Here is a 17603-nt window from a genome sequence, read left to right as displayed (position 1 = left end):
CTGGCTATTAATATCACTCACAGCTGTTTGTTTAGCCTTTACTAGCTAAATTACAGGGGGACCCCAGAAAAAATTGACATAGGGTCCCCCTATAAAATCTAACCAGAAAAGGCTAAACAGACAGCTGCAGGCTGATCTAGCCAGGGAAGGGGCCATGAATACTAGCCCCCTCCGCGGCTATTAATATCACCTCAGCAGTCCCAGAAATGGCGCATCCATAAGATGCGCCAAATCTAGTGCTTAGCCTCCGCTCTTCCCACTGCCCTGTAGCGGTGGCGAGTGGGGTAATGGGGTTGGGTTTCACGTCAGCCTTGTATTGGTGGCTGACGTGAAGCCCAGGTTAGTAATGGAGGGCGTCTATAAGATTCATGAGGAATCGCTCCTGCCAAACAAACCTGATTGACTTCTACGAGGAGGTTAGCTCTCGAGTAGATCAGGGGGAACCAGTGGATGTCGTGTATCTCGACTTCTCAAAAGCGTTCGATAGCGTGCCACATAATAGGTTGGTATACAAAATGAGAATGATGGGGCTGGGGGAAAATGTCTGCAAGTGGGTAGCTAACTGGCTAAAGGATAGAAGGCAGAGGGTGGTTATAAATGGAATATACTCAGATTGGGTAAGCGTCACTAGTGGGGTACCACAGGGGTCTGTACTAGGCCCAATGTTATTTAGGCTATGTGCCCACGTTGCGGACCTGAAGCATATTTTTTACGCTTCTCCCTGGCGGGAAAATCGCATGCGGATATTACATGCGGTTTTCCCGCCAGGTAGAAGCGTTTGTGAGGCGTCTTTGCATGCATTTCCGCATGCGGGTTATCAAGCACTTCTCCAAGCATCACTTGGAAAAGTGCTTGACAACTTGTTCAGAATGGTAAAAATTAAAAAAATAAACTTTATACTCACCTTCCGATGCATTCTCTGCCCCGTCCGGAGTCTTGAGCGGCTCACGCTGTTGTGTGCAGGACCTGCGGTGACGTCATTGAGTCATGTGGTGGGTCACATGACTCAATGACGTGGCAGGTCCTTCAGACAACAGCGCGACGGAGGGAAAACATCAGAAGATAAGTATAAACTTTATTTTATTCTTTTTTTCCTTTTTCTTTGGTACCCAGGTCTGGATGAGAGTCTCCTCTCCTCCAGACCTGGGTACCATCCGCACATTGATTCCGCTGCGCTTCCGCAAAATTAATGAACATGCTGCGGATTTTTGACCGCAGCATATACGCTGCGGAAAAATCCGCAGCATGGGCATTGACATTGCGGAATGCCATTGGGGACCATGGGGTGCGGATATACATGTGTTTTTCAAGCGTTTACGCTGCGGAAATTCCGCAGCATATACGCTTGAAAAACGCTACGTGGGCACACAGCCTTAATATCTTTATTAACGACATAGTCAACGGGATAAATAGTAAAATATCAATATTTGCAGATGACACAAAGTTATGTAAAACAATTAATACAAAAGAGGACAGTGCAGACCTACAGAGGGATTTGGATAAGCTGGGTAGGTGGAGCATTAAATGGCAAATGAGGTTTAACGAGGAGAAATGTAAGGTCATATATATGGGAAGGAAAAATGGAAGTCACCAGTACTCACTGAATGGGAAATCATTGGGGAATTCAGAGATGGAGAAGGACTTGGGCATCTTGATTGATAGCAAACTAAATTGGAGTGCCCAAAGTCAGGCGGCTGCTGTAAGGGCAAACAGGGTAATGGGATGTATCAGAAGAGGTATAGCTGCAAAGGATGAGAACATTGTTCTTCCACTGTACAAAGCACTGGTCAGACCACACTTGGAATACTGTGCTCAGTTATGGGCCCCAATATATAGAAAGGATATAAATGAGCTTGAAAAGGTACAAAGGAGGGCAACAAAATTAATAAAGGGAATGGAGGGACTGCAATACCCAGAGAGGTTGGCAAAACTAGGACTATTCAGCCTGGAAAAGAGAAGGTTGAGGGGGGACATAATAAATGTGTACAAATATGTTAGGGGACAGTATAGAGACCTTGCCCGGGATTTGTTCAAAAGGAGGAATATTACGGTAACAAGAGGGCATTCACTAAGACTGGAAGAGAAAAGGTTTCAGCACCAGCATAGGAAGGGGTTCTTTACGGTAAGAGCAGTGAGAATATGGAATTCACTGAGTGAGGAGACGGTAATGTCGGATTCACTACACCAGTTCAAGCGGGGACTGGATGCATTTCTAGATACCAGGCAGATTTCAGCATATACTTAAAAATAAAATAAAATAGTAGGTTGATACAGGGATTTATTCTGACTGCTGGTTTCAGAGTCGGGAGGGAATTTTTCCTCAGGTGAAGATTAGCTAAATCATTTGGGGTTTTTGCCCTCCTCTGGATCAACTTTAGCAATTACAGAACTAACAGGTCGAACTTGATGGACGCAAGTCTTTATTCGGCTTTACAAACTATGTTACTATGTTACTCCCTCATTACTAACTGCGTAGTAAAGCTATTTACACCTTTTCAATAAAAGACACGGCCAGAATAAAGTATTTTAATGAAATAGAAAACACATGGTTTTATTTTTTTTTTTATTGTACTCTGTCCGCAAAGCCATGGATCTTCTGAAAAAAAAAGTAAAAAACAAACAACCATATCCCTCACCTGTCCGCCGTCACGACATAGTCCACGATTACACCAACGATTGTCCCTCGGCAATCAGGGTCACTTCTACAGCAGTGACATCAGCAATTACTGATGTCACTGCTGTAGAAGTCAGCAATGTACACTGACAGGGGTGTAAAATCACTCCTATCAGTATACAGTGCTGCAGGAGGTTGCTGGGGTTCATCAGCTGAAAATCAGTGAGCTCACCACCATGGGAACATTCTTCAGCGCGCTCCCCGCAGTGTAGTGCCGGCTGCTGGGAGAACATCGCCAGGGACTAGGACCAGGAGGACACCGGGGAGCGACAGGTGAATATACACCGCGTGCAGAATTATTAGGCAAATTCTTTTTTTGATCACTTTGATACTTTTTATCCATGTTGTCCTACTCCAAGCTGCATAGGCTTGAGAGCCAACTACCAATTAAGTAAATCTGGTGATGTGCATCTCTGTAATGAGGAGGGGTGTTGACTAATGACATCAACACCCTAAATAAGGTGTGCTTAATTATTAGGCAACTTCCTTTCCTTTGGCAAAATGGGTCAGAAGAGAGATTTGACGGGCTCTGAAAAGTCCAAAATTGTGAGATGTCTTGCAGAGGGATGCAGCAGTCTTGAAATTTCCAAACTTTTGAAGCATGATCACCGAACAATCAAGCGTTTCATGGCAAATAGCCAACAGGGTCGCAAGAAGCGTGCTGGCCAAAAAAGGCGCAAAATAACTGCCCATGAATTGAGGAAAATCAAGAGTGAAGCTGCCAAGATGCCATTCGCCACCAGTTTTGCCATATTTCAGAGCTGCAACGTTACTGGAGTATCAAAAAGCACAAGGTGCGATACTCAGGGACATGGCCAAGGTAAGGAAGGCTGAAAAACGACCACCTTTGAACAAGAAACATAAGATAAAACTTCAAGAATGGGCCAAGAAATATCTTAAGCCTGATTTTTCAAAGGTTTTATGGACTGATGAAATGAGAGTGACTCTTGATGGGCCAGATGGATGGGCCAGAGGCTGGATCAGTAAAGGGCAGAGAGCTCCACTCCGACTCAGACGCCAGCAAGGTGGAGGTGGGGTACTGGTATGGGCTGGTATCATCAAAGATGAACTTGTGGGACCTTTTCGGGTTGAAGATGGAGTGAAGCTCAACTCCCAGACCTACTGCCAGTTTCTGGAAGACAACTTCTCCAAGCAGTGGTACAGGAAGAAGTCGGTATCGTTCAAGAAAAACATGATTTTCATGCAGGACAATGCTCCATCACATGCATCCAACTACTCCACAGCGTGGCTGGCCAGTAAAGGTCTAAAAGAAGAAAAAATAATGACATGGCCCCCTTGTTCACCTGATCTGAACCCCATAGAGAACCTGTGGTCCATCATAAAATGTGAGATCTACAGGGAGGGAAAACAGTACACCTCTCGGAACAGTGTCTGGGAGGCTGTGGTGGCTGCTGCACGCAATGTTGATCGAAAACAGATCAAGAAACTGACAGAATCTATGGATGGAGGCTGCTGAGTGTCATCATAAAGAAAGGTGGCTATATTCATCACTCATTTTTTTGATTTTTGTTTTTGCATGTCAGAAATGTTTATTTCTAAATTTTGTGCACTGATATTGGTTTACCTGGTGAAAATAAACAAGTGAAATGGGATTATATTTGGTTTTTATTAAGTTGCCTAATAATTCGGCACAGTAATAGTTACCTGCACAAACAGATATCCTCCTAAGATAGCCAAATCTAAAAAAATCACACTCCAACATCCAAAAATATTAAGCTTGGATATTTATGAGTCTTTTGGGTTGATTGAGAACATAGTTGTTGATCAATAATAAAAATAATCCTCTAAAATTCAACTTGCCTAATAATTCTGCACACAGTGTAGTGTTTTTTTTTTACTTTTTTTACACCACGTGGTAGCCGGCTTGGCTGAGGAGATTACTGCTCCACCCAGCCATGCCACTCTCGCTGTTATCAGTGGGAGCGGCGGTCGGATGAGAGGAGTAGTAGTCCTCCTCTCCCGACCCGGGTACCACCCGCCCCGCGTTTCCGCCGCAAATTTGCGCCTATTGGCTTTAATTGAAATGCAGCAAATCCACAGGTATAAATATTATACCTGCGGATTTGCTGCGGTTCAATTCAAGCCAATGGGCGCGAATCCGCGGCGGAAACGTTTGCACAATGGTCATGCTGCAGTTTTTACCGCAATGGTAATCCTGAGTGGAAATTTCCGCATCATGTGCACAGCACATCAGGATTACCATTGCTATAGCTGGCAGACCTATAGCAGCGTTTCCGGAACAGTCTCTTTTGATAGCACAGTTAGCACACCCACAATCCCAGTCTCTTTGGTCCCACTACTCGGTGCACCCACCAGCAGTCTCTGTGCACAGTGCCACACGCTTTACCTTGGAATGCAGTGAGGTACGGGGGAGGTAAAATGGAAGGATGAGTCCAGTCCTTAGATGTAATGTTCAATCCATTCTTCTGCTTAAAAACAGTTAACTCCTCCTTCAACTTCATTCTGGTGTAGATACTCCTAGAAACTAGCAGGCAGTCGCAGTAAGGCTATGTGCCCACGATGCAGAAATGCTCCAGATTTTTCCTGAGCGTTTCTGCATCTCCCCTGGCAGAAAAAAATGCATGCGGATTGTACATGCGTTTTTCCGGCAAGGGACATGCGGATGTGAAGCGTTCTTCACATGCATTTCCGCATGCGGGTTGTCAAGCGCTTTCCAAGAGATTTTAGCATCACTTGGAAAGTGCTTGACAACTTGGTCACACTATATAAATCCATGCAAACGGCATACATATTGTGACCGTAAAGAATGGTAAAAAATAAAAAATAAATATATACTTACCTTCTGATGGCCCCCGCAGTCTTGCTTCGCTCCGTTCTCCCTTGTCTGCAGCTCGCGGTACACTACACTGAAGGACCTGCCGTCACATGACTATGACGTCAGCGCAGGTCCTACAGTCCACCGCGATCTGCCAGCATGAGAGGACGAGCGCACTGCGGGCCATCAGAAGGTAAATATAACATTTATTTTTTATTTTATTCTTTTTTTCACAGTTTCTATGGTACCTGGGTCCGGAGGAGAGTCTCCTGTCCTCCACACCCGGGTACCATCCGCACATTGGAACGCATGGAATGCGCATCTACATATACAGTGATGCGTAATCCATGCGTTCCAATGCAAGTCAATGGCGGTGAAAACGCAGCGCTTCCGCAAAATAATTGGTAGTGCTGCGTTTTTTTCCGCACTGATAATCCGCAGCGGATTATCATTGGGGAACATGGCAGACCTTCTACCAAGCGTTTTTTAAGTGTTTCTGCAGCGTTTTTGCCGCTGCGGAAACACTTAAAAAACGCATTGTGGGCACACAGCCTAAGAGAGAGTTCCAGGACCCTCATCAGCCTGGTGAAATGGTCTGCATCCTTCAGCTTGCTCTCCAGCCCACCACTGACACTACCCAATTCAACTGAGGCAGGCCTGACTATTCCCCTTAGCTGCATCCTGTTAACGCCTCTAGTTGCTGGATGCTTAACAACATCATGTGCGTTATCTACCGGTCACAGTGTTCAGTGATACATGACAGTAAAGAGATCCCGTTATGTCACCACATCTCTAGTGATAGAGTCAGGATATGTCTGGATTATGAGGGTGGGCAGCTGTCCTTTTATGAGCTGTGTGACCCCATCAGACACTTACACACCTTCACTGCCGCCTTCACCGAGCCCCTTCATGCTGGGTTATATGTATGTGATGGTTCTATAAACCTATCGGAGGAGCAGCTGTGAGGAAACATCATAGAAGAAATCTACCCAGCGACTGGTGACATCCCAGGGAGCGGAATATATGATTGGTGGAGCATTCAGCCAGTGGAAGGATCTACAGCCACTTCTCATTAGTTTTAATCTTGGGTTCGTCCTGTACAGAGAGCTGTGATTGGCTGACAGTGTGAGGCAACACATTTTCCTATTGGTCGGTATGTAATCCGTACAGCATAAACTGCTGGGCTTTATAGTTCGTTGAGTCTTTGCTAAAAGCATGAAATCCGTCCTGTTACAAATGTTCCCAAGGAGACTTTATTCTCCCTGACTCCAAGCAGAACATGACAGAAGTTTTCTTTAGTGAATTTTTAAGGTATTAAATTCTTCATTATCTGTAAATTAAGTTAATTCTTAAAGTGAAAACTTCTGACCATTGTTAAAAACAGCAGGAACGTAAACTGCATAAAAAAACAAAGAAATGATATTGATACCGTCCAGGTGTATTCAGCATCAGACTGAGGTGCCAAGGGCCCACTAGTACCAGCTTCGGGGCCCCACTTTTCAGCTTCATGCAAATGTGACATTATCCTCAATCACAAATTTATATAACAATGAACTGGGTAGTTTGTTAAATGAATAAGATGCCGCCTTTGTCTGTACATAGTGATTCAAGTATATTGTGCCTAGTGCTGCTCATATAAGAGGATGGTGGCCCACCGGAGGATTCTCCTCTTCTCCAGTTGGCCAGTCCAAGCTTGGGTGTATTCATTTGTCACCAACACATCAAGATTCCTGCGCCAATCAATACAGTACAATATCTCACAATTATACTGTATATATAAGATAAAATGCATCAGAAAACAGGGGTAAGTCTGGAGCTCGTCTATCCTCACCTTTCCTGTGCGGTGGAGGTCGGGGGTCAGATTTACCGCTGCGCTCCACCTGTCACTGCGGCGATCATCCTGGATGAAGGAGACAAACCAATGTCAGCAGTGGACGGCGGCACTAGGAGCGGTGTATATACATGGCAAAATGACAAATAGTCACTTTTCAGTGCCAAAGTGGAGGGTCGCTCTAAGGTGTCATTCACACATCCGCATGTTACAGACCGTCCTCGGTTCTCCTAACCGGAACTTTATAGTTAGATATATGTCTGAGGCTGGGAAGTTCTGGTTTGGAGACCCGAGGCCGGTCTGTGCTTGGACAGTGACACACGGATGTGTGAATACGGCACAACTCTCTGAATATAAATGACTGGATTCTGTTGTGTGAATCCACATACCCAATCCCATCAAGCAGTATGAACCGTCCTATGGTGCCACCAGAATCTCTCAGCGGTGCAGCCTCAGGCTTCATGTTACTATATAGAGGCACAGAAGATATTTTAACCACTTCCCGCTCCATGGTGCCACTATATTGGTACTACTGCGATGTCTTTCCCATAAAAAAATAAAGTTTTAAGTAAAAGAAACTTTTTGTAAAAATCTAAAAAAAATAAACATTTTAATCGCCCATAATTTAAAAAAAAAAAAAACAACACATTTGATATTGCAGCGTCTGTAAATGTCCCAGCTACCAAATATAAAATTATTTAACCCATAAGGTAAATGCTGTAAAGTAAAAAAAAAACTACAAAAACTGCTGGTTTTTGTTACTGCACCTTCGCCAAAGAAATGTAAGCGATCAGAATGACGTACATACTAGATATTCTGATGTATGTCTGATTCCACCAAGAGTCAGGGGAATGCAAGAAAGGGGCTTGAGGACACGCAGAGACAATCCGAAAGGAAAGGCAGGCTATGCAGTTAGAGGAGTGAGGCTGCGTGCCCACGATCCGTAATAGCAGCGTTTTGGTTGCAGCTCACCTGCGCTGCATCCAAAACGCTGCGTTCTATAGTACAAGCACAGTGGGTGTGATTTATAGACATCCCATGCCCACTGTGCTTCTATTTAATGCCATGTAAACTCACCCGCAGTGCGGATTTACAAGCCGCAGCATGTCAATTTCTGTTGCAGAGACGCTGGTCTCCACTACAGAAATTTCCACAACAGAATGCATTGGCTACAGTAACTCTGCATGGTTCAATAAACACATGCAAATTTATCTGCATGATCGGACGCAGCGAAAATACACTGTGTCCAAAGAACTGCTGTAGCCTGATTGTGGGCACATACCCTCAACGTGGCCTAATAGGGAGTGAGCTTTATGTCCATTCCTAACTAGTGAATCATATCTCCCATTTAATTGTCACATTTATACTATATTTCATCTTACGCATCATGTCCATTATGACACATTGTGGTTATCTAATCTCTATCTCCTTCTATGTGGTCTTTATGGCTGCCAGTGTCTCTGTTTATACATGCTATATTCATATATCACATATTCCCTGATGTGCTGGACCTTTAGCTCTGGAGTCCTCTATCCCGCGCACCTGCCTGTTATTAGGATTCTGCACAGGTAATCTGTGGTGCGGAGAGGACTCCATTCTGCCTTTTGGCTGCTGTATTCTGTTTTCCTTCCATTTCAGGTTTTACCTATGCAAAGCCGTTGTTACATATAAAACAAAGCTCTACCTACAATGTGATACCTCCTGAGGAAGCGGCTGAGCGTGGTGAAACCTGTTGTGCCCCTCTGCCCAGCTCCTCTGTGTCTCTAGATATAGTTGGTACATTTTCTCTTTTATTTTCATTGTTTTGCTTATGGGTTGGTCTCATTATTATTTACAGTTTTGCTTTCTTTCTCCACCTTGCATAGGTTTTATATCTTTACTAATATTTTTGTTGCTGCTACACACCTAGAAGTTTTTCTTTTCTTGTTCTCAACTTCCCTTTTAGATTCTGAAACATTTATTACATATACATTATTCAAATATATTTTGAGTTTTCCATTATTATTGGGGATCCCCCCCCCCCCCATGGGGATTCCCCCCCCCCCCCCATAACTTCACTGACATTTTCTCCTATTGGTTCTGCAGGTTTCAACTTCTAAAATATAAATCTATATATGCATGTGGGTGTTAGAATTAATATCGACCGCATTGTGATCTGCTGCCCTATCTATTTGCTTTTGGGTTATGTTTAGTGTTGAGCGAGTATGTTCTATTAACCCTTTCGGCGAGTATGCTCGGCCGAGCTCCGAGTATTTACAGCTGCTCGGTGATAAGGTTGAATCGCTCCCGTGTGCATGATTTGCGACTGTTTGACAGGTTTATTACATGTGAGGAATGTGTAAGAAATAGACATTCCTCACATGTAATAAAACTGTCAAACCGTCACAAATCATGCACACAGGAGCGATTCAACCTTATCACCGAGCAGCTGTAAATACTTGGAGCTCGGCCAAACATACTCGCTCAACACTAGTTATGTTCAGATGAACTAACCTTTGTGGACCAGTCACATTCACAATTGCAGACATGACTGGCCCAATGTGCTGCTCTGTGTGCTCATCCACATAGCTTGGCAGGTCTATGAGCTGCCTACTATAGACATGGGCTAGTCTTGTTCATAAAGCAAACCAGAGTAACAAATGCTGCAATTTCTTTTTTTTTTTTTCCTGATCTGTGTGGAAACCAGCTCGTGTGCACTAGCTCACAGCCTATCATGTTGTTATGTGCAGTACATTGGGCACATGGATAGAAAACGAGTTCGTGGACACGGCCTTAGGCCTCATTCAGACATCCGTTTTTGATGCACTTGTACTCTCTGTTTTTTTGTTTTTTTTTAGACATAACCCGTACCTATATGCTGTTTGGATTTCAAACAATTTAATGAGAAAATCATTGATGGTAAAAACTGACACTGATGAAATCTGATTAAGCTCATTGACTATCAGTCTATTTTTCCACATCAGAAATGGACGTCTGAATGAGTAGTAGATTTCCTGTGGTGGTGGTGTGTTGTTTTTACATAAAGGCTTAAAGCAAAAACCTCTTTAACCCTCCGTCAGGGGCAATATGTTTCATAACGAGTTTAGGGGCATTGCGCCTGTCCGGCACAGGCTAGAAAATTGGCTATATTTTCCTTTTTTAAAAATTTCAATGCTCTAAAAGTGATCAGTTACCTTAATAGGAATGTAATAAATGAGAATACACATAATCACGTGGAAAAAAAAAAGTTTACTAACCAGAAAAGTAATATGTTTCAAAGTGCACACATTTTGCTACTTGCAAAAAAACCTGACAGTTTTCTTCAAAAACTATTAGTAAACCTAAAATTTAGATAAGCAAAATAAATTATAAGGTTGCTGAAATAGTACTGTACTCAAAATCAGTCACTATCAGATGTTAGCGGTTCACCTGTAAAAGTACACTTGCAGAGCAATGAGCATGATTTGCAGATCATTTCTGCATGAGACAGGCAAATGGCATTTTTGCAATTTTTACATGCATAATTTGAGAGTCTCCTGAGTCCTGTTTCTACAGTGCAGGTGTTGCATCTCTGTCTTTTGGGTGGTGGGGGAACTGGTGCTTCTTCGCGTTCATGTTCTGTGCGAAATTTTCTCAGCCGCATTTGCATGCTAGAGGGTATTCCAATTGTTTTCACACTTCTTCTGCGAATCTCTGCAATGACCAGTTCATGAGCCAATGTTTTTAGATAGAGTCTTCTACGCTGTGATCCCAGCTGGTTTCCTATGTAAATAACTTGAGAATTTATTCCTGCCACATTTAGCATAGTGAAAAAAATTACCATTGGCCAGCGCCTGACATTTCTGCACACGCTGAAAGTAGCACACATCTGATCTGCAGTGTCTACACCACCCTTGGTTTCGATGTAAAACGTTATCATTTCCGGCTTATTTTGTGCTTCAGACTGAGGATCGATCGCATCATCATCATAAAGAGAGGATACAAGAATAACATTTTTGTTCTTGCATGGGACATAGGACACTAAAACTTTGCCTTCACTAAATCCAAACATACTGTGGTATTGTTCTCTCCCTTTCACATTGATAAACTGTGGCGGCAATTGTGTTTTATTTTTTGGCACAGTACCCACATATGATATTTTTTTGGATTTCAAAAAATCAATCAAACCCACATCAGTAAACCAGTTATCTGCAGTTATATTTCTCCCCGAACCATACAAAGGCTCAGCCATTCGCTTTACCACCTCACTCGGTGTGTTGCTTACACAATATGGACCTGCTGGCTGTTTCCCCGCATAAACTTCCATATTGTAGGTATAAGTAATCCTGAAGTCAGCAAGGGAAAACATTTTTAGCCCATATTTGTTTGGTTTAGATGGGATATATTGCCGAAAGCCACATCTACCATGAAATCCCGGGAGCATTTCATCAATAGTGACATTTTGACCTAGACAATAGCTTTTTTGACAGGTTTGCACAAATTTTTCAAATATCCCACGAATCGCAGCAATTCATATTTTTTTCGCTCAGTTCTGGTACTTCTGTCATCAAAACGAAGACACCGCATTATAATTTTGAATCTCTTTATATTCATTACCAAGGAAAATTTCTCAATGCCATCCCCATCTCTACCCCAGAGCTCCTCCAAACTCTGTCGGTTTGGCCTATAGGCGCCTGCAAGATATAGCAAACCAATAAACGCCCTCAGTTCAATTACATCAATAGGGTTGACATCTCGCTTTCTAATGAAACTGTCCCTTATGGTGTCCATGTAATGAGTTGTATATGTCACAATTGTGACCAGAATGTCATCAGTGAATAAACAGTTGCAGCATTCCATTTAATTTTTAGCATTCCTTGCAGTTCCTATGACACCAGGAAGGTGGCTCAAAATGTTATGCGAGCGTGTGCGAGAACGTTTAGGGGGTGGCTTTTTTTATCCATTTTGTTTTTTTATCTTTGCCCAAATAATGTTTCTATGTCTTGAGCATCCTCCTCACTCTCTCCATCTTTATCTGTATCAGACACATCCGGACATTCTTCCACATCATCTTCTGAATCAATGTCACTTTCTTCCCCTAAATCTTCTAGCTGTAAGGGGTCCGTCTCATCATCATCAAGCAGTATATTTTGCACTTGCTCAACATGAAGGGCATTTCACAAGTCAAATATTCTCCTCGCCATTTCAAAAAGAAAAGCTGAAGCAAGAGAGAGAATATGTGTTAGGGCGCAATGTGCCTGAGAAGCACACTCTTATTTCTAACAAAACCTTCTATGACAAATCCACAAATTTAGCACTAGCTATTCATAAAACAAGCTAAAAAAACAATTGGGATGAATAAAAACAGCAAATACTAACCGTCAAAGGTGTGACTCATTCAGGGGCAATGAGCCTGAGAAGCCAAAACACTGATATCTGATCTCCTGAAGCTCTGCAGCACAAGAGGCTTCTCAGGTTTCACACAGCCTTTAAAGTTAGGAAGGTACTGGGAGGAGGAGGGTGTTTCCCAGACAAACCACTGAAAATAGAGAAATGAAACTAAGTGAGCTGCACCTGTCAGATCAGTTGCCCCTGACGGAGGGTTGGGTTAAGCTTGACCTTGTCTTAAGTAATAAACTGAGATCACACCCATTGTTCGCTGATCCTTAAAAACTTTTGCTTTCATTTCTTCCTTCTGTTGTCAGCGATGGCGTCTGCAGGTCTCGAAAAGGAGCTTGAATGTTACATCTGTCTGACCCTGTATACAGATCCTGTAGCCCTGAGATGTGGACACAACTTCTGCCGGGCCTGTATTGATCAGGTCCTGAATATAAAGGACGAGTCTGGAGTTTATTCCTGTCCTGCATGTAGAGAAAAGTTTCAGGAGCGGCCGGCACTGAAGCGGAACATAACTCTACGTAATGTAGTGGAGAATTTCTGGTCTAATTGTGGGGACGATGCCTCAATCTGCTGCACTTACTGTGTGGAGTCTCCTGTACCTGCTGTTAGATCCTGTCTACACTGTGAGGCTTCTCTGTGTGATAAACACCTGAGGTCTCACAGCAGAGGACCAGAACACGTCCTCACTGATCCCAGCACTTCTCTGGAGACCAGGAAATGTTCTGTCCATAAGAAGATCCTGGAATATTACTGCACCGAGGACGCTGCTTGTATCTGTGCGTCCTGCTGTCTGATTAGAAAGCACAGTGGTCATAATCTGGAGTCTCTAGATGAGGCCTTTGGGATAAAGAAGGAGAAATTGAGAAATGTTCTGCAAAAACTGTTCACAAACAGAGAGAAAACTAAGAGCAGAGTCCGGAGTCTGGAGGAGCGCAGGAGAAAAGCTCAAGATAAAACAACTAGAGAAGCTGAGAGAGTCACTGCCCTGTTTATAGACATCAGGAGACGGGTGGACGACCTGGAGAAGAGGGTCCTGAGTGAGATCTCCTGGCGGGAAGAGCAGGAGTCACAGTCACTGTCTGATGTGATCCAGAAGCTGGAAACTAAGAAGGACGAGCTGTCCAGGAAGATGAGACACATTGAGGAGCTGTGTAACATGACGGATCCACTGACTGTCTTACAGGAACCGGACATCGGTGACGTGTGTGATCCTGAGGAGGAAGATGATGAGGACACAGGAGGACATGATGAAGATGAACGGGGTCTGGAGCTGATCTCACACATATCACACACATTATCTGCGATAATAAGAGGTGTAAATGTGACCTTCTATGTACAGGATCCTGCAGACATATTACTGGATGTAAACACTAATTATAATAATCTCCTTATATCAGACGACCTGAAAACTGCGACCTGGACAGAAATAACACAGAATCGTCCAGAAACAGCAGAGAGATTTCGGCATAATCAGGTCATGAGCGGCAGCAGATTTTCCACAGGACGACATTACTGGGATGTGGTGATCAGTAGATCAAGATGGTGGATGGTGGGAATGTGCTATCCCAGTATAGACAGGAGGGGGCGTCAGTCATTTATTGGATCTAATAACAAGTCCTGGGGTTTATATGGAGGGATGTTCTTCGGTAACCAGTATTCAGTGATACATGACAGCAAAGAGATCCTGTTACATCACTATGGCTCCAGTGATAGAGTCAGGATATATGTGGATTATGAGGCGGGGCTGCTGTCCTTTTATGCGCTGTGTGACCCCATCAGACACTTACACACCTTCACTGCCGCCTTCACCGAGGACCTTCATGCTTTGTTATGTGTAGGAGGAGGTTCTATAAAGATATTGGGGAGGAGCAGCAGAAGAAAGACACAATAATCCTAGAAGAATGATCAGGGGTTTTATCTTCTGCACTATATGAATCTATGAAGTAACCTGAGGTTGTAATACAGAGGATCAAATGCAGTCACATAAATGATTAGGCCTTATCCTGAGGACTTCTCTTTTTTTTTTTTTTCTGCAGCATGACCATTTCTATTGCTTTTATTTGTATTTCCCCATAGACTTCCAGCAGTTTTTATGGTTTTTCTTTCAGTACTGGAGGAGGTGCGCTTCATCTAAGGTCCTTGCCCCTTAGTCTACTTGCCTGGCTGGAAGTCAGAAGTAACAATCACAAACTCTCAAAGCAAGTGTGTGAGAGCCAGAAGGAAACTCTCATAGACTTTCATTGAAAAGCAGCCTCCGATTCGCTCCAACAAACACTGGAGCGATCTGATGGGTCACAAGCTACTGGGGACTGATGGGTGCGGCAGCACTAGAAGGTGAAGATGGCGGCTGGCATGTAAGAAATTAGGAGCAGGGCCCTTAGATTAACAGCATCACTCCAGCTATAAAATAAAATAAAAATGTTGGCGTGGTGCAATCAATACGTTTTAGAAACTAAATAAAATTTGTTTTTATTGCAATTCCACTGTAGAAAACCAGCAAAATGCATGTAATCTGCACATGATTTTTTTCAATAAAGTTGTATCAAAGCTAAGTAACTCAGCAAACAAGTAGTGTCTTGTACCAACTAAATTTATTTAAAACTAGTTGTATTTAACCGCTGCACAACATCCCCCATGACTCGCAGAGCCGGCGCAATCATTGGCGGGTGTTAGCTATATATGACAGCTGACACCCTGCAGAAACGCCCACGAGAGGTCCTAGTGCCGATCAAGGGCGTTTAACCCCTCTGATGCTGCTGTTAACAGTGACATCAATCAGCTTGGAGAGGGAGGGAGCTCCCTCTCTGCCTCGATTGACTCAATATAATTGGAATCAAGTTGTGTCAATGGTCTCCATTGTGACCCTGGGCTGAAAGATGGCCACGAAGTCACCCAGGAACGGTGGCCTGTAAGGTCCTGCTCACAGCACCTGATATGTCCCCTCCCTGTGTGCGGTGTACAGATCTAATATCCTGCACTGCAGAGTATTAGATCAGCAATCAGGGTAGGGAAAGTTGATGTCTCATTCTACAAAAAAAAAGTAAAAAAAAAACCAGCTAAAAAATGATAACTATTATACATATATATTTTATACCTGATCTATAAAACTGTCACAGTAGTTAACCCCTTCAGTGAACACCCTAAAAAAAAATTATGCTTTTTCATCATACTGCTGAACAAAAAGTGGAATAAAGTGCAATCAAAAAGTCTAATGTAAATAAAAATTGTAGAACCTATAATCCTATTTTTACAAGGCCATCAGGCGGCCCTTACTATTGTTAGAGGGCCATCAGCTGGCAATGCTTTCTTGTTCCCATTATTAACCACTTTACAGCCTGGGGCGTATTAGCACGCACCAGGCTGTCAACCTCTGTTGAGCGCGGGCTCCGGCGCTGAGCCCACACTGAACCGGGCACATGTCAGCTGATTCTTACAGCTGACATATGCCCACAACAGCTGCGGCATTTAACATCGGAAGTGAGTCACTTACCCCGTGATCGTGGGTCACTGATGGGTGGGCATGACAACCCTGGGTCTGCAGCAGACCCCAGTGGTTGTCATGTGCTGATCGCTATGAGCGCCACCTAGTGGTCGCCGCTCATAGCATAGGAGCATTTCTGCTACATAGAGGTGATCTGCTCATCACCTCTATGTAGCAGAGGCGATCAGATAAGTGCTGCTTCTAGTCTCCTATGGATACTATAGAAGCATGCAAAAAGTGGAAAAAAAAATGTTTTTAAAAATATTAAAAAATATATCAAAGTTTAAATCACCCCCCTTTCGCCCCGTTCAAAATAAAATAATAATAATAAAAAAAAAACAACACATACACATCTGGTATTGTTGTGTTCAGAATCGCCCGATCTATCAATATAAAAAAAGAATTAATCCGATCGGTAAACGGCGTAACGAGAAAAAAATTCTAAATGCCAGAATTACGTTTTTTGGTCGCTGCAACATTGCAATAACGGGCGATCAAACCATCGGATACCCAAAATGGTATCAATAAAAACTTCAGCTCGGCGCGCAAAAAATAAGCGCTCACCCGGCCCCAGATCTCAAAAAATGGAGACGCTATGGGTCTTGGAAAATGGCGCCATTTATTTTTTTTAGCAAACTTTGGAATTTTGTTTCACCACTTAAAAAAGAACATGTACATGTTTGGTGTCTACGAACTTGTAGTGACCTGGAGAATAAGAATGGCAGGTCAGTTTCAGCATTCAGTGAACATGGTAAAAAAAAACATCTGCGGTACTGCACTTTTTTTTGCAATTTCACCGCACTTGGAATTTTTTTCCCGTACACGATATGGTAAAGCCAGTAATGTAGTTCAAAAGTACAACTCATCCCGCAAAAAATAAGCCCTCACAAGGCCAAATTGACCAAAAAATAAAAAAGCTATGGCTCTGGGAACAAGAGGAGCAAAAAATGAAAATGCAAAAAACGGAAAATCCCAGGGTCCTTAAGGAGTGGGTCTCCTATACTGATATTATGTATGCAGTGAATGCAAGGGCTGCCAAAAATAAGGAAGCACTCCAATACCCCTTTTTAGAGACATAGAGGAGGTCCTCATTAAAAAAAATTATACCATTGTTAAGGAGTGGGTCTCCTAAACTGGCAATGCCCATGCACTAAGTGCATGGGCTGAAAAACATTTACTTCTGGGGGGCATACATTAACATATAGAATGTTAGAGGAAAGCCTCTAAATAAAATTTCCTATGGGCATCATAAACACCCTTAAAAAAATTATGTGGGTGTTACATCACGGTCACCCTAGTGATATGGTGGTGGAGGATGAGGAGAAGGAGGAGGACAACAGAAAATAGACAAAATCAGGAAGCGTATAACCATCTCTGGGTGTGAAGAGGTGCATGGGTATAGAACTCCCAAAAAAGACACTGGATTTGAGTTTATGTTACTCTGCTATCATTCGGTGGTGTT

At 43.2% G+C, this 17603-nt stretch overlaps 1 protein-coding gene across 1 annotated transcript; it reads left to right on the top strand.

Moving 5' to 3' along the window:
• The first annotated feature begins 12858 nt into the window (after nt 1-12858).
• Nucleotides 12859-15165, top strand: LOC141164266 (E3 ubiquitin/ISG15 ligase TRIM25-like). Its single transcript, XM_073649397.1, has one exon. It carries the CDS (start codon nt 12968-12970, stop codon nt 14549-14551), a length of 1584 nt encoding a protein of 527 aa, XP_073505498.1. The 5' UTR covers nt 12859-12967; the 3' UTR covers nt 14552-15165.
• The last annotated feature ends 2438 nt before the right edge of the window (nt 15166-17603 follow it).

This window comes from Phyllobates terribilis, unplaced genomic scaffold (genome assembly GCF_046119375.1).
Source record: "Phyllobates terribilis strain yellow unplaced genomic scaffold, ASM4611937v1 Scaffold_10__3_contigs__length_209671492, whole genome shotgun sequence".
Classification (NCBI taxonomy): Eukaryota; Metazoa; Chordata; class Amphibia; order Anura; family Dendrobatidae; genus Phyllobates; species Phyllobates terribilis.
Note: the sequence above shows the minus strand (reverse complement) of the source record. Positions and strands in the feature narration are given on the sequence as shown.

What these genes read in the sequence shown, in the direction of transcription:
- LOC141164266 (XM_073649397.1), top strand. Translation starts at nt 12,968, where the DNA reads ATGGCGTCTGCAGGTCTCGAAAAGGAGCTTGAATGTTACATCTGTCTG.